Genomic DNA, 20004 nt, shown 5'->3' with positions numbered 1-20004 from the left:
CAGCAAAACAAGCCAGGCCAGCTAGGAAAACATCCCTCGGCAGCTGCATAGCCAAGGGATCAATAAATGAAATGCTTGATAAGCACTTTTGAAAAAGATGGACATAAGACAGGAGAAGTGGTCAGAACTCCAAGTTCATGTAACTCTGAGAGAGAAATGCAAAAGAAGCCAGGTGACAACTCCTGAGTGCAAGAGCCTCACACAGCTCTCCTGTGGGTGGGAGCTTGTGTGGGTCATCCTCTGGGCTCTTGTCCCACCAAGTGGGCCACATGAGACCTCATCTCCTCAGCTGCCTCCACTACCTCTCTAGGCATACTACTGCTGTTCCTCTCCCTCAGCCAAATCCTGATCCGCCTGCTTCAAATCAGAGCAAAAAAAGAAATTCAGACGTGTTTAACAGTTCAGGTTTTTTCCCTTTGTGGGTTTATGGGGTGTATTAGCCTCAACAGAACAAGTCTTCCAATACTGATGGGATTTGGAGCATCAATCCACCAGAGTTTAACCTTCTTCCAGAGGCAGCACTCTGAAACAAAATCAGCCAAAATGCTGTCCAAATTCTATAAAAAAAGAGGGAGGCGGCTGTATTTTAACATCGATAAAATGAGTATATTTTACTCAAGTATCCACAAGATACTTCTGCTAGCCAACACGGACAGGGGATCAGTTCTGCTTTTTGTTTTTCAAAGAAGATTCCTGGATTTCTATGAGAAAAATTATATTGTGTTAAAACTGAGAAAGAGCCACTCTTTCCGAGCAAGAGCTCTCTCCAGGAAAACATCACAGACAATACCGAGACTTCAGCATATTTTCTCTCACTACTGAAGAAGGCCAGCTCATAGAAAGAGTTGGCCAATGCCTCTTTCACCTTTACTCAAAAGCATCCACAGCTGGACTGAGATTTTTTGACACCTGCTGAACACAGGTTACAGTCTGTCTCCTCTCTGGCTTCTACACAGGGCAGTTTCACTGCTTTGCAATGCAGAGTAAAAGAGGACACTGATACTATGAAAGCATGGCACACAAAAGGTTTAGGGAATTTCTTCAGACTTAACTTTTCCTTTTTGGTTTGAGAGCCACCATTCACCACTAATTAAAGCAGCTCTTGAAATAAAGTTGCTCTGGCTAAACTTCCAGAAATGCAGGTTAGATGATTATTCTGCCCCTTTCCTCAAACCTCTTTGAGCCCTCACTGTTAATTCCGACACTGGCAGGTAACGCTGTCTTTCAGTCCTGTTATGCAACTTGGCTTCCAACACATGCAAGAACTAACATGTTTCTCCAATGGATTTGCTTTCCCAGGCTCCTGCCTTCTCGGCAATGTGAGGTACTTTGTGTGGAGTCATCTCAATTTCCTTTGAAACCTAGTTTTTCTAAATACTTAGATTTTTTCTGAGATAAGAAAAGTCAGTTGTATATTTATCTTGAGCTATCAAACACACTAAAAGGAATCTATCTGAGATTCCAGGCACCATGGCTAAATAATAAAAATACAGTCAATCTTACGCAAACAAATCTGTACACACCAGCCGCCTCAAAATCTCACAGGGCAAAAAGCTGCTCCTGCCACAGGTTCCCCAAAAAACAAACCCACCAAGGGCTGGTACAGCTCTTCCCACTCTGAAAACATCAGACTTTGCTTTTAGTCCCTAAATATTGGACAATCCAAACCACAATGTTTTAAGCCACCATCTTTTCTGGTGTTCCCATGAATATAAGTACTGCAATTGTTCATTGTTCTGAATCCTGACAACCCCAAGCATAGATTTATCTTTCAATCCTATCTTTAAATCTGTAATTTTAAATCCATAACTGTATAGTTTTATATGGATTTAGATTTTTTACAGATTTATATAGATTTACTCCTTTCTGGAAAGGGCTATTTGATATCAATCATTAGGACAAAACATATCTCCTGTCTTTGGTTTCTTTTCCACAGCTTGACTAATGCATCAAATTGCCTATATTTTAACAAGGAGCTGCTGTATGTCTGAGAAATAAAATAGCACAATCCTTAGCAGAAGTTCACATTCTTCTGCTTGCCATCTTTTACCCATTTGAAGCAAATATTTTTTATCACCATGTGTCAATAACAACTAAGAACCAATAAAACAGCCTAGCTTGCATTGTGGGATGCTTTTAAAAAGAAATACATCATTGACATCCAGCTTCTTTCAGGCACAGTGAGTGTAATTCAGTAGAAGGCTAACCTCATTTACCAGCAATTACTTTTCTCCCTAAAATAAAATATTAATAAAAAACTCATACACCAAAACAAAACTATGTTTTCACTAAGACATCATTGAAAAACAAAGGTTTAAACCACCAACATTACTTTAAGTGGAAATCTTCAAATTTGATGGTTGTTTATCAGTTGATTTCCCTCTTTCTTTGTAATTACCTGTTTGCTTTCACTGTTTTAGATTCTAGGACAGCATCATTTCTAGAGAGACTAAATCAGGCATTATTAAGTGCTTTTTGTGATTCTCAGGCAAGGCATTTTTAAAGTAGAAAGCAACAGCTATTTTTGCTGGCTGACACAGCCTAGAGCCCAAAGACAGATTATTCCACCTTCAGAAAGGCAACAGCTGGACCACACGATGGTCATGACTATAACCCCTGTGTCACCATCAGCCCCTTTGCCCGGGGACAAGGGACAATTCCAAGACCAGAGTAACTGAGCTCACTGTTCTTGCTACGGCTCCTGCAGCCTCTGTGAGCAGATGCCAATCATCTCCAGACAGCCTTTAGCAACTTTTCTTTCAGCAACCTTCTACACTCTCATTTATGTCCTCAAAATAAAAAAAAAAAAAAACCTCAACAAGCAGGAGAAGCCAAAGCTAGGCAGATCAACCAGACTTTCCTTATGCTCCGTCAATCACTCCTTCAGAGAAACCCACCAGCCACATCAGAAAAGAGTAACTTTCCAAAGAAAAGGAACCAAATGAAGACAACTTCATTTCTTCAAGGTGAAGAAAAGTCAACTCTTTAACCCAGTACTTAGCAAAAGGCATTTCCAATGCTCTTCCACTTCATTGCTCTGTCTTACAGCCCTCTCCAAACAGGGGGACAGAGAGAGAATCAGAGCAGAGCCCATTACACGAGACACAGCTCTCAAGAACACAGACAAACCATGAACAAGGCACTGGAGCCAAAGGATGAAAGAATCTTTGGAATAAGCAATCCAAAACCTTAAGAAAAACAGGAGCAAAACAAACCTTTGTAAATTTAACCCAACAGCTGAAATAAACCTGCAATGACAGAGTTCTTCTTACCTTTGCCATCTGCGCCTGCACGCCATTTGCTTTGAGAGATGCTACTGCTTTCTGTGCTGCTGCAGGACTGTCAAAATCTACAAAACCATAACCTGGAAAATAAACAGATAAATATAGATTTTCAGTATTATCCATGTGTATGAGCACAGATAAAGATTTTATTTTCATAAAGGAGGAAAATCTTTCCATTCTCTCACACAGTCTCATAATCTTGCAGTAGCACTGCCACCACACCTCTATTTGTCACATCTTTTCTCCTGAACCTAGTGGGGTTTAAGGGAATGCAGTGGCCCGAAGCTTCAAAGTGCCAGAAAATATGAAGCAGAGGGGGAGTGTGGGCAGGTCTTTGTCTGTCCTAACAGATTAAAGGTCCCTGGCAGCAGGAGGGCACACATACTCAGTGCTCTGGAGTCCTGCCCCATCTCTTCCATAAGAGCAGGTAACATTATGGACCTTCCGGGGATACAAAGCTTGCAGTGGCTGGTTTCACGAGAAAACCCTCCTTCTCCTGTCCTTTAAAGCCATACAAAGATTAAGCTTCAGAAGAGGAGGGCAACAAGTCTGTGTGGCAGTCTGGGGCCATGTGTGCAGGGGCAGGGACAGCAGCCTTCCAGCAGGTGGGACCAGTTCAGGGAGAAATCCCAATGTGTGCTCTACAGGCAACTGCCAGATAGCTCTAGAAGATGGTGAGATAGCCAAGTCTCAGCTTTGGTTAAACCACATCCCCTTCATCTCCCTGCTCTCTCTGCTAGAAGAAGGGACAGATCTCTGCCAGGAATTGCTTTGGGGTATCATCTGAACAACAGCTTAGAGGTTAGATCTTAGGGATTGGCAAGGGATAATCATCTGCTTTTAAGTGGCTTTCTTACTCCCAGTATTTGCATTAGTTTAGTATATTAATCAGACAGTCACTTCCTATCTTCTTTTCCTCCCTCTCCATTTTTTTCTTCCTTTAGCCAGCAACAGTGGTATGTTCAAGCAAGCCCAGTGCTGTTATGCCCCTAATGGATAGCAAAAACTCTGAAAGTATTTTTATTTTCCTAAAGAAGGGGTAAGAAGGCAAGGAATCGACTTTTCACAACTTTTAAAGCACTGAGCTCTCTCTGACCTTCAACAGCATTCAAATGTCTTGCTCATAAAGATTTCAACTGAATTAGGGAGATCTAAAAATCTCACCAAGCACCTATTTAGGCAGCTGCATATATTTCACAATCCATCCAGGGAAAACCCCTACATCTTATTAAGCAATTACAGTGCAGGTAGGCATGTGCTGCTCAGACAAGCTGTGGCCAAGGGCCACATCTTTGGCTTCTCCCTGGAAAGCCATATGGATGAAACTGAACTGCCTGAAAGCTTTAATAATATTAGCACAAGTACATTTATAGCTTCTTTGCAGACATCTCCATTTACTAGGTCAATACACATCCTATAGGAGGCAACCACAGATATGATTTCCTACTGTATCCACTTGTATTTCTTTTCCCAGCCTTTCTTCCTACTCCTGGGAGACTTCATTGCCATCCTCTCTGCACCAAATCTAGGTATAAGATTATATACTTATCACCTTGCCCCCCAAATTACAAACATCGCTATTATTATTTTGGTATGCATACATTGCTCAATGTCCAGCCATGAAAGAATTTTGTGCACATGGATGTTTTTGTTTCTTGGCTTAAATCTCATCCACAAAGTTTTAAGAAAACTAAAAAAAAAAAAAAAAAAAAAAAAAGGCAACAAACAAAATTATTAAAGAAATTGCTGACTTAAGGAGCGTGAAAAGCACTATTCTATAGCAAAGTCAAGATCTGAACCTCTCTTTTCTTTGCTCAGTTTTCTATTTTGGTTTGTTTGGTGGAGGGTTTCTTGTTGTGGGGAGGACTGGGGAGGTTTTTTTGATACGGCATCACTACAGATTGAGGGACACTGCGATACAGACACTGACAGATTGAGGGACACTGTGATAACAAATCTAATAAACACTAGAGTTTGATCAACTTGGGGATGTGAGGAGTGTTTGACCTTCTCTGATTCTCTCATTTGATTTTCCTTTTTTACTGCAAGCCATTTTTAAATCAGCTTGTCCTACATCGCAGTTTCCTTTGCAGTGCTATGCAAGCTCTTTTCTCACTGCAGAGCAGCAGTAAAGCTGATGTTGCTTTGAACTAAAAAACATACTACAGGAGAGCAAGAGTCCTCCCTGGAAGCCTTTGCCCTCTGGAAGAGAAACTTCTGGGAGGAAGAAGGAGACACAATTAGATGCAACTTCCAGTTTCCTATATGAGAGATCCTGACAAGAAGCCAGAGCAGTCAAATGGGAAATCTGAAACATCTTGGGAAGTGATGAGATGGCTTGGATCAAACAATGAGAAAATTACTTTTTAGGACAGTGAGGTGGTCTTCTCAGGAAACTGAAATTGTTTTTTATTTCTCACCATTTCCATGCCCAACAATTAAGAGGTAAAAGTGCAAAAGGTAATTTTAACATTGTCATTAAAAACAGATTATGGAGTTAGATTTTTATATTTAGCACCAGTGTACAGTGCAGGTTTCATGCATGAAGAAATAGAAAGGAATTTATTTTTAATCTGACTTTCTAGACAGCACAGTAATTATTCACAGCTATGTTAGTTTTGCTTATAAATAAAAACTAGAATGTGTAAGAATATTCCAGTGTTGTATCATAGATATCAGGTATATCTAGCATAATAAATCATTGAGGAGTAACATTAGTCCATAATATCTAAAACTATTAATATATTTTAATAATTTTTTCAGTGGACACAAAAGGCTCTATGACCATATCAGAGATCCAGTGGAGTCTCAAGACAAAAAACTCCACATCTTTAGCTGCCCATTATGCATTCTGGTATTACTACTCCCCGTCTCACTGCAAAGCTGCTCTTTTTCCTTCCCTCAAGTTCATTTCCATTCCAAGTATCTTTTTCTAGCCCTCCCCCCTCCTGACACATCTCTGCACCACACACAGAACATCAGGACAAAATCACTCCATGGCTGAAAACCCGTCCAAAGAACATCAATCTGCCACAAGGGAAGCCAAGTTCCCAGGCTGTTTCAGCATTCAAGTATCCTTACAAGAACCCTGCAATGCTATATAACAGAAAACCAGGCATGATGCCTTCTTGTACAGTTCCCATTCTTCCACGTAGATGTTTATAGTCTATGTTAGTGACCTACACTAAAATATTTCATTTGTTTATAATCTCACTTCATTTTTTGTGTCTCGGGCACTAACTAATAGTGTTGGTTTTTCTGTTTGGGTTTCGGGATTTTGTGTGTTGGGTTTTACTAGTTTGTTTTTTTTAATATATACTTGTCTGGGTGGATGAAGTTTGGCCCCTACAAAAGCTAAAACTGGGTCTTGGAACATCCTCTCCAGTGTTCTCCAAAGTGTAAAAGAAGCCCCAAATTCCCTGTGCTGAGAGCCCTTCCCTCTTGTCCAGGCTGGGGCTGAAGTGGGTTGTGCTCCCTGCCAGCAGAACTGGGCTGCTGTGGCTGCCCCTGGCAGGTGCACTGTGGCTGGGTTTGGCTGCTCCAGCATCTATCCCTGCTCTGTTCCCTGGCTCCTCCTGGGAAGAGGTAGGAAAATGGCTGGAATCATCCCCTGGGATGAAATTCAGATCAGGGTCTGCCAATCAAACACTGCTCTAAGAAAACACATTTCTTTTTCCTCCTTTAAAAACAAGTGCAAGCCCCACCAGACTGTCCCTCTGCTAGACTCAAATTCCACAGCTTTTTTTTTCTTCTCTTTCCCCTGCATTTTTATTGTGTGTTCACTGCCTTGTAAACATTCTGGTCAATTGATTATACTTTTTTCCCCCCAGTTTTTATGCAGAACATCATGAAAAATGAACTCAGATTCTAAACCAGGACCTTCAGACTATGCTCACAAGAATCCATCACCACCACAGGAAAAACCAAAACCAAAACTATTTCCCCTTTTTTCCTGAAGCATCCTGACATTTTCCTTTAAGAACTCCAAACACAAATAAGGAAAGCTGTGTTGTCCCCTCCTGCTTTGAGAGATGGGAATTGCACTATCACAAACATGAACCCCCTCACCTCAAGTGTACGTAGACTGAGGGTGACTTTGGTACTCCAGTGCTACAAGTCCTCCAGGATCCTGAGGTTTTTTTGTAGAATGACATATTACAAGTTTCTACATGCAAGTAAATGCACAAAGAAACCCAGGACAAGACTATCTAGAATAATTGTTAAACCCTTCCTTTAAGAAATACAGTCCCTGTAATTTTTTGTACTGGCCTGATGCCATTAGGGCTAAATAATTAAATTTTAAAAATAAAACCAGTATAAGGTTTTTTTTTTTACCTGTGGGGGAAAGAAAACAGCTAAGTATCAGCAAACTCAAGTTTATAGCTAGCTGCAATAAGTGCTACCCAAATACACTGGCAGACACTAAACATCTCCGTCTCCTATAACCTAAATGTCTGGGGGCCTCCTGGTCTCAGTTTCTCAGTTCCATAATTAAGCTTGGCAGCAGGTTCAAATGAATTAAAACTGAATGTCACTATTTCCTCAACAAATCCCTCATCCTTGTTTTTTCTTACTTGTCAGGAGAAGACCAGCAGAACAGCAATTAGTGGTAAGCAGTGCAGTGAAAAAGAACCAAGCATACACTAATTAGGTCACTCGCCAAACACGTTCATTTCATTGGCAGATTTAATCAATGTTTTCCTGAAATGTCTTAAATCTCCTATGCTAATTTAAAGTTTTGTTATTGTTGTTACTTTAAACACAGATGGGATGCCTGGAGATTTTCAATTGCTTTCCACAAATCCATTTCAAAATAACAACCCCTCATATAGTATATCATCAAAATTTCGGCACAGGTTTTAGGAAATGGCCTCTAATTTGACGCCAACATTTTTGTGCCTGCAAATACCTACGGGTGCAATTTTGTGGATTTAAGTAATTACAGGTGTGTAGGGCTCTTAGACATCAAACTCCGAATTGCCCTGATGGATTGGGTACTTAGGGGCAATGCCAAATAATTTAAGGACCTGCCTGCCACTTGAGGTTCCTGTAATTCTTGTGAAGTGCTGGACGGTGGCACAGAGCAAAGGTGAGCTTCCCCTGGCACACATGGGCTTTACACTTCACCTCCAGGGAGCTCCGCTGGTGTAGCGACAGGAATGAGAGCCTTGCTGCCTTTTTGGAGCATTGAGGCAGTCCCTCAGTCACTGCTGAAAGCAGCATTAGTTACTCAGAGTGTGTGTGAACAGCAGTTTTGAGGTATCCTAGCAGCTTGGTCCCCCAGTCAGTGCTTACAGCTAGCACACCAAGGTGCTTTTTTGCATGGAGCATGCTCTGTTGACAGTTGTCATTGCTGTCGCCGTGGGAAAGGGAGCTGCCACGGCTGCTGAACCCATCTGCACCACACCAGCCTGCCCTGCACCACACCAGCCTGCCCTGCCCTCCTTCCTGTCCTGCTCCACAGCCTCAGAACCCTGCAGAGGCTCCATCCTTCCTGCTGGCACTGCCCCAGAACCAGCCCACCCACGGCCCCACAGCCACCAATGGGTTCGAAAGGGCAACATGCAGCCAAGCCACAGCTCGGCAGCCACCTCCTCACCCAGGGTCAAAATAAAATGAGAAAAGAGGCCAAAGAGCAGGAGAAGTGTGGTTTCCTAGAAGTGAGGAGTGGAGCTCGCTGGTACGCTGCTGAGCTGGAGCTCTGCAGAGAGGAACCTTTGGCAGAGGGCTGAGAAAGGAGGAGCCATGACAAATGAGGGAAGATAGGTCAGGGATGGTGAGCTCTGAGCCTGTCCCTGACACAAGGACAAACACCACATCTCACCTCTGACCAGGTGCTGCTTTGAATCACTTGAATTCGAGTCAACCAGTACTCTCTGTTTTCTGCCTCTCACACATTCACACAAGCAGAGAGAAGAGATGGAGACCTGCCCTATCCAGCCAGGAGACTGGCATGGAGTCTGGGCGCTAATTCAGCCAGTGTTCCTGGCTCACTAACCTTGAAAGCACCTAAATACATTGATGGGGAGCTCACACATACCGAGGAGCTCTTCTGGTTCCACTGATGCCAACAAACTCACTTCATCAAAAGAGTTAATGGTTGGCTTCTGTAAGTTAATATCTTTGCTTCCTTCCTGACAGATGGAAAAGGCCAAATATCCCAGGCAGCCCCTACTCCTGCCAGGCTCTGTGTACTAGGGGCTGATGTGGGCGTTTAAGGGAAGTTGTGGCAAAGCAGGAACTCCAGCTCTGACATTTTCCCACATTGGAGAGCTTGACTTGGTCACATCAACTCCTTTTGGCAACATAAGACATGTAAATTTTGCATAATATTACATAATAGTGCAGAAACTTTTAAAAAATGAACACAGATTTGGTCACGGTAATTACAATTCCATGATACGTAAACATTTTTCCTAGGTCTGATGTATCAGAACATTTGGAACTATGCTTGCCACAAGCATACAAAGTTTTTTAATGTAAAAAAAGTTCCCAGTCCTTGTTTCTGATCATCTAGAATTCAATATATCAGATCTGAAATCCAGAACAGAGAAGACTGAATATATCATACAGGTTGGGTCTTCAAGGAGCATAAATATTTGGACAAAAAGGAGGATAAAGTAATTTCAAGAGAGTGCTTGCTTTTTTCATCAATTTCTGCTAACGTTACTTAGAGACTGGAAATTAAGAACCACCCCCAAAAGGAAATGTGATGAGGAAGAGGAATACCAGCCTAGGGAAGAGGCAGCACTCAAAATTGCTTGATGAATTAAGAAGCCATTAAATAGAATATATTTACCACAAATACCTTAATTTAACTTTATGATATCACTTCCACATAGCTCTACATATATATGCATACATTTGAAAACACAAGTATGAAGTTTTGACCCTAACACTAGTATAAGTACACAGCTAAGCAAATAATATAATCAAAGATAATATAATTATTACAGATGTTCCTCCTTCACACTTAGAAGAAACCTCTAGGATTTCATAAAAGCCTAAGTTAATTTGAGTTTTCAAGTTCACTTTGGCCCAGCACTTATTTAGAGTGCCTCTTAAAAGGCAGTATTTGTTCTGACAATCAGTCTGTAAAAGAAGTGATTATGTAGTAATTTACTATGCAATTTTCAGACATTGTTTTATTCTCAGATAAAGAATCAAATAAAAGTTTCATAAGCCTTGGAAAATTAGAGTTAGCAAGCAGAGAGGTTGAATCACCCTTGAACACAAAATTACCAAAAACAGCTTTTTCTTTCATTGTTCAAATTGTGCTAAAATATTCCTACAGCTCCAAATGCTCAGAGTAATAGTAAAATAGTCTACATCATTACTATTTTTAAATCTCTACTTTATAAAAATCTTCTCAGTGGTTAGAAAGTGGTGAGTCATCACCTTTTAATTAAAACAGCTAATATATAGTTAGAAAAATAATTGGAAGTGAAGACTCTTAAATGCAAGAAAGAAAAGATAATCCCTTCATTTCAGATCCCTCCCCAGAGGTGCACCTACATTGTTAAGTATGCACATATAGCTGATTTGTTTTGTTTGCTTTAGCTTGATATGGAAATACAGCACAAAACTGTCACTTTGATTATGTTTCTGCAATGATTTCTTTTGCTTCTTGCATTATTTGAATCCCCTTTATAACAAGAGAACTGCAGAAAAGCAGCACTAACTAACAGAATTTTTAGAGATCTCTTTGCAAACACATTCTTAATTTGAACATTCAATTACTTTGAATTAAGCAGAGCACATACTAATATAGGTTATTATTAATTGCATTGAGTAACTAATGATAATATTTTAATGCAAAACTGAAGTATGAAACTCATTATGATCTTTAAATGTATTTTAAACTGCTTCTAAATTATTTTTTTCAATCTCTGATAAGTAAAGGAAACAGTACAAAGACACCTACAAAATTTTGCTATGCAGGAAAGAAGTACTTATACAACAAGTAACTAACTATATGTATATGCATGTTCATGTCTGTTTTTCTGGAACTTCATGCTTCCAAAATCTTAGTCTCTGAAGTAACAGAAGCAGATCTCAAAACTGACAAAAACTCTTTGTGAAAGATGCTTACAATAACAACTGTGAGGGAGAGAGGCATAAGAAGTTATGAATTTAGCAAATACACCTATCAAGCAAACAGTATTGCACTTGAGTACCTTCTCAATTTCCACTGCCTTCCTGGCAATTCAGAACCCCAAAGACTGGCAAACTGCAAACATAGCCATAAAAATCCAGATTTTGCAAATGGCAGAACACAATTTGTTTATCCATAATAATATGACAAATGTTTGGGGCCTTAAAACCTACACTTGCGTGAATACTTATGGATAACCCTAATTGCAGCACATCACCAATAGAAAGAGAGAGACCTAAGACTTTGTGAGGACGTGTCAAAGAACAAAAATCTTGGTGAAAGAGGGAAGTTGAGAACTGTTTCCTAGTATTTGCTAACAGCATGAACTTTGATTAATCATACAAAACCAATGATGGAAAATTCATTTCTCAAGTTACTAAATATGGACTGACTAAAGAAAAAATATTGTAAATCTCACAGTGCCGGAAGAACAAGACATAAACAGACTTTTCAGTCTTTAACTTTCAAAGTAAATTTCTCTGCAAGTCCCATTGATTCACAATCAAAATTCAAAATGAAGAGTAACTATTTTTAAATACAGGGATATCTTACATCTACAATTGCCACATAAACCTATGTATGATTCAGCATTACAGTTATGTACCACCATACCATTTTTATCAATACATTAGTTGCATAATGTAATCATTAAGATTATTTTCACTAGACTTCTGTAGCATGAGACAGTCATTGTGGTTCTGCAGCTGAGCTAAATTTCACACTTGAAGCCGTGATTGAAGAAGGCAGAATGTTCTCCCAGCAAAAGGAGTGCTTAGTTACATATTTATATAAAAGGGAGGGAAGGATACAATAGCTGTTTCTTTCCTTGACTGGAGAAACACTCAGTGCCTCACAATATTTTGCAATATCCAGAACAAAATAACCCGAATTTGCAGTTTCAGATTTACATCACCTGCTTTGAGATCCAGAGTTACAGTATCAATTAATAGTTTCCCTGAAAAACTTGAAAGGAACCCTTACACCCAAGACTGGAAAAGGGTTTGCTTTTTAAACCACTATTTTTCATATTCACTTTCCTCTGATTACAGTGACGTCCAGATGCCGAAGTTTCAAAATACCTCAAGAAAGACTATTTTCTCGGTATTTCCAGACAGCAGGAAACACTGACACTCTCATGAGAAAGTCTGCTCTTCTGAGGTTTCATGCTCAGTTATGCAGACTCCAGAGCTTTACTTAGCTTGGATAATGTTTGGGTAAGATATGAAACCAAATCTCCTGAGATTTGTCCATCACTTATTTTAGACCTGAGCGACTTGAGTAAAAAACCTGGTATAGAGAAACAGTTTAGGAAAAAGTCATTCAGCCATTACTTCTGAAAGCTCCCAGTGCCTGTGTAAAACAACTGATTTTCTCTTCTAAATTTTGGACCTCAGTTTACCCAAAGCTAAGCAAGTTATCCACCAGCTGTTCACCAAAAAGGCACAAAACCTAAGAAATTATGAGACTAATTCCAGCTCCTGAGGGCTAGTGAGAAATGAACATTAATATTGTCCTGCATCTCTCAGGGTTGGAATCTGGCATGGCATTCCAGCAGGAATTTATGGACAGACAAAATAGAAGCTATGGGTTCTTTACTTCTAGTGCACCACACCCATGGAAGACAGCACTGAAATCCTGGGAGGAGGGAAATGAAATCTCTCAGCAGCCAACTCTACCAGCACTCATTTTAAACAGTGATACTATTCTAGGAGGCAAAGGAGGATGTTTTGTATCACCCAGGGATCTTTGTCAGAAATGAAATATTCCATTCTCTTTTTCCCAACACTGGATTGCTCAGCAACCTTAACACTAAGTAACTGCAAATCCTTGCAAGCAGGAAGAAACAATCTGACAAGAGAAGATGCACTTGGTGATCACACTGTGATTACTGTACTTTATTAAAAATAATTTTCTTTTCAGTATGTTTTGACAAGAAAATAGAAAGCATCTTGTGCAGGCTTCAGGAAATATTAAAATAACCCAAGGTGATGAACATGCTATTATCCAGTCTGTTCCAGAGGGAGGATGCTCAAGTACTGAAATGGTTTTCATTTCAAATACACATTCACTTTCAAGACACCACACTTGAAAAATTGGACTGTATATTTGTCACACAGTAAGCAGTGATAAAGAGCACAGCAATTTATGTTCTTTATGCAAACCACTTGTAATTCAAAAAACAACTATAGTTTCTAAAAGGCAGCAAAATGATAACACTTTCCCAAGAAAGTGAAATGTTTTTTTTCGTGCCAGTTGCCAAATTCTAGCATGCCAACCTTTGCTGTGATAAACATTTTGGATAAAATGCAAAGAGCTCCCATTCCAACCCATCAACACTCATGATTTCTTGGAGTTTAGGCAGAGATGAGCAATACCTTCTGAATATTTCATATTTCTAAGAAAATGATCCTGATACCACCACCACCATCATGCTAAAACACTGCAAGAGGTCAATGTCCTTTCAAGAAATGAGTGGTGTAACAACCAGCATTCCACCTGGGCTATGGAGGAGAAGTACAGCAGAGTTGGACAGCAAAGAGCAGGATAAGCCACAATACAAAGGTGAGAACAAAATCCATTTTAAAAACACAGTGTACATTTTTGCCCAATGATTTTGGACTTAGACAGTATTTCAGACAATCAGAATGCAAGCATCCTTAAAGCTTTATAGTTATATTGCCCAGGGTGTTCTTTTTTCTTTTGTGGTTAAGTACCAGTTGTACCTTCTTTTTTCGTGTATCTACCACATTTATCTGTAGCCTGAAGTTCCAAAATGCTGTTATTATGGTAGCCAGAAATGGCTATTAGTTTTCCAGGCTGAGACAAAAAGAAAAAAAGAAAGAAAAAAAAAAAAGAAAAAAAAGAAAAAAGAAAAAAAAAAAAAGAAAAAAAAAAAGGAAAAAAAAAGGAATGGAGAAGAGAAGAAATAACCACATCCGAAAATCTCTTTTCAAGATCTCTAATCCATTTTCTTCAGATTTGAGAAAGTTCTGCAATGTAGGTAAGTGGAAGACACAGATAAAGGGGGTAAAATACAGGCTTTTCATCAAATCTGAATTTTGAACTAGTAGAAGTTTCCTATCACTAGAAATCCCGTATCTCTAATACATGAAAAATAATCAAGTGGATAATATAACATTTGAATCTGAAGCAAACACCTTCCTTCCTATCTTGAATTTACGGTAGCTCTTCATGTAACATTCAGCATGTAACATTCCCTGCTGGTACAGAACATGGGGGTCCCACCACACCACAAAGGTCTGATGAAGGTGCTCTCTGAAGCCCATGCTGAAGCCACCTGCATGATGACTGAGAGGCATCAGGAGGTCAAGCCAGCAGGAGGGCAATCTCCTGTGTGCAAATGCCGATATGTAGGAAGCCGCTTGCACACTGAAATTCATGGTTACAACCAACCTTCACCGAGCTTGTAGAGAAAAAAAGGCACAACTATGGGATTGGAAGAGACATCCTGGGTCTTTCTGGAATGTGGATGATGAAAACTCAACATTAGATGACCACATGGGATTACATCAGTGACTTACAAAGTTCTTTCAATATTACCCTTTAATTACTGGAAGGAACTCGCCTGATACATCCTTGTACCAGATATATTGCCTTCACAACTGTGGCCATTTATGGCTTGGGCACTTACAAAATCATCTGATACCTTCCCTAAAAATAATTTTCCAACTTTCCATTCAGGATTTCTTCTATTACTGGCTAAGTAAATGGGTTTACTATTGGATTTTTTTCTCTTTCTCTCAAAATCCAGTCCTCAGGATCATCTAATTACCTCTCCATGTAATTGCCTTGTGTAACAAGCAGGTATTGAGGGAGCTTTGGCAGCAATATGATTGAAGAGTAAATGAGAAATCTGATACATGCCTTAGAAAGAGGGTGTGGGTGGGCATTGCTGATGGTGGTAACTGCTGTGTTCCATCCTGAATTCAGATCATAAGACTATCAGCAAGGACTATGGTTCAGTAGCTTTTCCTAAATGCTCAGGCATCCTCTGAACATAAAGCTGATAAGTTTTGGGTCCCCAGAGTCCCTTAAGGATTTAACTAAGAAGCAAATTCATTGATATATATTGCCAGTGAAAGGCCAAATATACAACTTTGACCACATTAAGCCAGTTTAAGGTATGAACTTCAAAGCTTAAAAAAAAAAGGTAAATGTGAGGAAGGCAGATATGCAAAATATTCTTTTTAAAAATGAAAGCGAGGACAAGTCAGATATAATCGTATGCTGTTATTAATGAGGGATACTTTATTATTAAAATAATCCCCATTTTTATAAATTATACAGAGAATTACTGGGATGTCCAGGTCTGCAGTAGTTTGCAGAGAGTGGTTGTGCATCACTGTAGTACAACAAATAAACAAAAACAAAAAAGAAAGCAGCAAGGAGTTTAGCTGGGACGCACAAACCCAGCAAACATTATTTTGCCTAGGAAGCCAAAATGCACAGAAAGAGAAAAAGACATTTGAAATGCCCAGCAGGATCCTCATATACCACATTAAAGAAATAAAGAAACAATAATCAAAAATTATTTTTTGGGCTTTCACAAAAGAGAGCGAAATCTGCCACAGTTTTGTGTGTGTGCTCTTGGTCAGTCCCTGAGCCTTCGCTTGCTGTAGCAGGCGAGACGGGGAATAGGCACAGGCACTGCCGCGCATCCCTCGCGCAGACGCCAAACTCATGTTGGTGTTGTCAATGCAGAGATATGTAAATGTTTTGAGCCTGAATGTCTGCTTCCTGTCAACAGCAAGAATTAGCCAGACAAATATCCGGCAGGCACGGCTGTGCTTTCGTAAGAGTGTAAATGCTGTGCTACAAAATGTGCTGCTTGCTTCATTGCTGGCCTGTAGCTCTCAAAGCTGTTTCTGTGACCAAATGCAAAGGGAAGCACCTTCCCACACCACCGCCAGACCCTGAAAGCAGGGAGGGGGGTCTGTGGAGGAAGATGATGAGGTAGTAGCTGGCTGAAAAAATGAACACAGAGTTACTCAGGTCCCATGACAAAAAGGGTGTCCACAAAAGGAAACCCATCTCATTTCCATTACACAGAAATGGCAGCAACTTGCTACTCTACCTCTACACCATCCTAGGCACCACTTTGTATTTCTGGGGCAGACCTGGACTCTTTCTTCCAGAGGTGACACAGGCAGGTGGTGCATCAATCAGAAGATGGCATGTCCACGTATTTCTGTATATAATGCAACCAAAAGATCCTGCACTGGCTATTTCTATTACATTGAGTGATATTGTGCTATATGACCCTGAGAGCAGGTTAATATTTCACTTCTTAAGGGCAAGAGTAGGGGGTAACATGGAGCTGAGGTGCAAATTCCCTCATGTGCCAGGCTTGGAACCTTTGACAGAAATGGGGATTGCCATTTATTCTCATCTATTCATGAGGTGGAAAATTCAGCCTCCCTAATGCTCTCTCCTGCACTAGAAGACAATATGAGGTTCCAGCAACAGACAGGGAAAACATTTGGAAAGAGAAAACCTCCCTCATCTTCCAGAAATCATACCATTCTGTCATGTCATTTTATTACTTATTTTTTCTTTTTTCTTCCCAGATGGTTGGGACAAACATTACACATGAAGAAGAAGAGTAGCCTTTCCTTGCCTGTATCTAGAAACAAGCACATGGAGCAGATGAAGGATCTCATGCAAAGCATGATGGCATGACACAATGTGAGACAGACTACAGTATTAGACATTTCCCTCCCTAAGTCTACACTACATCTAATTAGGATGCCCATTTCACCTTCCTATCATGGATTTTGTCACTTAGGAAGTCTGCATTTATTGCATCAAGGCATTGTTGTCCTGCATAATAAAACCTAAGATCTTTTAAAAAAAGAAATTTAAAAAAAGTCCAGCAAATTACATTATTCCAATCCTAATTCACATATGTGGCACAAGTGCATTGCACTTGTTTAATGGCCAACCAACAGACTCAAGCTTCTCTCAGGAAAGTCAACATTTTAGTGCACGCTAGGAAAATTAAGAAAAAGCCATCTTCCAACCCAAAAACAAACTCCGCATTTAATAGCTTAAAATGAAGCCACTGAAGACCAAACATCTGGGCTTTTTGGATATTATCCCAGATGCTGTGTGTAGCACCAAAACTCTTCATCACAGTATCCTCTTAAGAATTTGACTAAGATCTTTCCCCCAGTATATGTTGCTTCTCTGCAGGACATCACAAAAACATACATGTTGGAATAAGATCTCATTGCTATTTGTGTGGAGATCACACAGAACCACAGCACTTTAGATTTGTTTGGGTTCTCCAGGATTTCACAAAATACTAATCACCTCTCTGCAGCAGTAGCAACAGCAACCACCCATGTGGATCACAAAAGCCAGTTAGAGAGGGATTATCAGAAACACTGTAAAAAATCAGCAGTGCTTCTAGAACTTCCACTGGAGGTCAGTGGGATTATTTGTCCCTGAAATGCAACAGGCACATCCACAGTGCATCTCACCAGCATCCATCAGAGACCTTCCCACCAGCATTGAACAAAGAACTATTGCCTACATGGCAAAGAGCAGTGCCTGAACAGTGTGGTCCTCCCAGAATATTTAGGACTGTTTCTCATCAAGTACAAAAAGAACTAGCAGAGCACCACTGTGTCACTGGTTTCAGTACTAATTTGGACAGGCCTACTCAGTAAAGCACTGCACTTTTGAAAACCTCAGTTCCTGAACAACTTGTTTTGAGATCTCCACTAGTCCTGTCTTCCAGGCCATGCCAGCTGTGCTAAGATGCAGCCTGGATTTACTGGGTCTGCTGCACAAAGTTCTTGACCTGGTTCTGTGCAGAAGGTCAGACTGATCGGTGGATACATTTCAGCTCTGCAAATTTCTGAGAAAGAGTGTGTGGAACATAGCCACTGGAAAAGCAACTGAACCAGCACAACATTTCATAGGCCAGAGGCACACAGATTATAACTATAGCCAAACTACACAGTGTGAGAGAGCCACACAAAAGACAAAAGTATTGGATAAGGCTGAAACAGAATTAGCCTTAATAGACAGTGCCTCCCTAGAGCTTTTATGCTCACAGCCAAGCAAAACGGTTCTGCACAGGAAGACAAGAACTGCAGACTTCTGGCATGGGTCTTGAGACACAAACAGTGTGAGAGACTTGTTCCCATAGTAGAACAAAGAGGTGAAGCAGACCCCCTTGAAACAAACAATTCCTGGACATCATACCATCCAAACAAGCACAAATAAAATTGTTTCATTTAAGCTTTCCCTTTTTTTTTTTTTTTTAATATATAAAGTAGAAAATAATATTTTTAAAGTTGCTGGCTTTTTTTATTTTACTGACCTTCCTCTACTTCCTCTAGCAAATCACTCACAACCACATTCTCCCTTTTTTTTTTTTTTTTAAGATACATTGGTAGTAGAAAGCTCTGTTGTAGACATTTTGTTTCTTTTTTCCAGACAGCCTAGTCCATTTTTTCCAGTTCTGAGACAATCACTCCTGTTCTTCATTTTCCTCCTCTCCCTGTTCCTCTAAGGTGACTTAAAAAGAGAAAGACTCACAGAATAGGCTGGGAAGATGACTTGATTAATGACTTTTCCACTCTTGTAAGTAATTTCAAAGGAATCATTCTATCCAGGGATGACAACAGGGAAGATGTTTCCATAAACCCCAGTATGCTTCCTGCAAACACATAAGCATTCCAGTGCAGGCAAGGAGAGAGTGAAGATCTCATTCTCTAGCAACGCAATTCTTTTCCTTTTCTATTTGCTTTTTCTCACTATACTTTCTGGTTTTCCCATGCTTCCCATGTTTTTATCTTTCCTTTACTGTGTTTTATATATTTCTGTTCTTTTCTTCCATCATCTCCTCTTTCCTAGTGTTTTTCTAGCTTCTTCAGCTTCTGATTTCCTTTGTCTGCTAATTTCAGCAATTAAGATGGAAACGGTAGTTCTCAAAAAAAAAAAAAGGAAAAGAAAAGAAAAAGAAAAAAACTCACCTCAGCTTTTAAAGTAGAAACAAGAAAACTGGACTTTGAAAAAAGGTGAAAAGTAAGGACAAAGGTCTGTTTTGAAATGATAGTGCAACAAAGGAAGCAATTAGGGAAAAAAAGTAAAGTGAAAAATGAATCCAAGTTTTCTTTTCTTGCAGTTAAAAAAAAAGTTTTTGTCCGATATGTTTCTGTACTTACTGATTTTATCCATAATGAGGAGTAGACTTGCCAAAATATCATGAGAGTCTTACTAGTAATGAGACTTTTAGACAGAGAAAATGCCAGAGTTTCTAGATAAATCAGAAACAGAAAGTACTAAGTACTTAATGGAAAATTTCTCTCATGAAGGAGAGCAGCCCTGTATCTCAAACAAAACCAGCCCCACAAAATGCTGTACTTATATGTTTAATAGTCTGCCATGTTAATCAACTTTCTAAGATTCAGTCTAGCTGCCCCAGGAGGGGCTTTGTTATCCACACCCTGCAATAGGCAGGACAGTTTGGTCCTGGCTGAAAGGCAAAGGGCACAGAACAGAGAACCCAAAACCTTTTCTTGATGGATGCTG

General features: G+C 39.9%; 1 protein-coding gene across 2 annotated transcripts in view; it reads right to left on the bottom strand.

Moving 5' to 3' along the window:
* Nucleotides 1-20004, bottom strand: part of RBMS3 (RNA binding motif single stranded interacting protein 3) — a 443351-nt gene that overhangs the window by 257732 nt on the left and 165615 nt on the right. For both annotated transcript variants that reach the window (XR_009420205.1, XM_059490845.1), the window contains exon 4: nt 3273-3364. Coding sequence is in view for 1 of the 2 variants with exons in the window: in XM_059490845.1 (XP_059346828.1) it covers nt 3273-3364 (92 nt within the window). In the remaining variant the exon portion in view is untranslated. The remainder of the gene's footprint in view (nt 1-3272; nt 3365-20004) is intronic.

This window comes from Ammospiza nelsoni, chromosome 1 (genome assembly GCF_027579445.1).
Source record: "Ammospiza nelsoni isolate bAmmNel1 chromosome 1, bAmmNel1.pri, whole genome shotgun sequence".
Taxonomy (NCBI): domain Eukaryota; kingdom Metazoa; phylum Chordata; class Aves; order Passeriformes; family Passerellidae; genus Ammospiza; species Ammospiza nelsoni.
The sequence above is the reverse complement of the archived record's forward strand: the minus strand, read 5'-3'. Positions and strand labels throughout refer to the sequence as shown.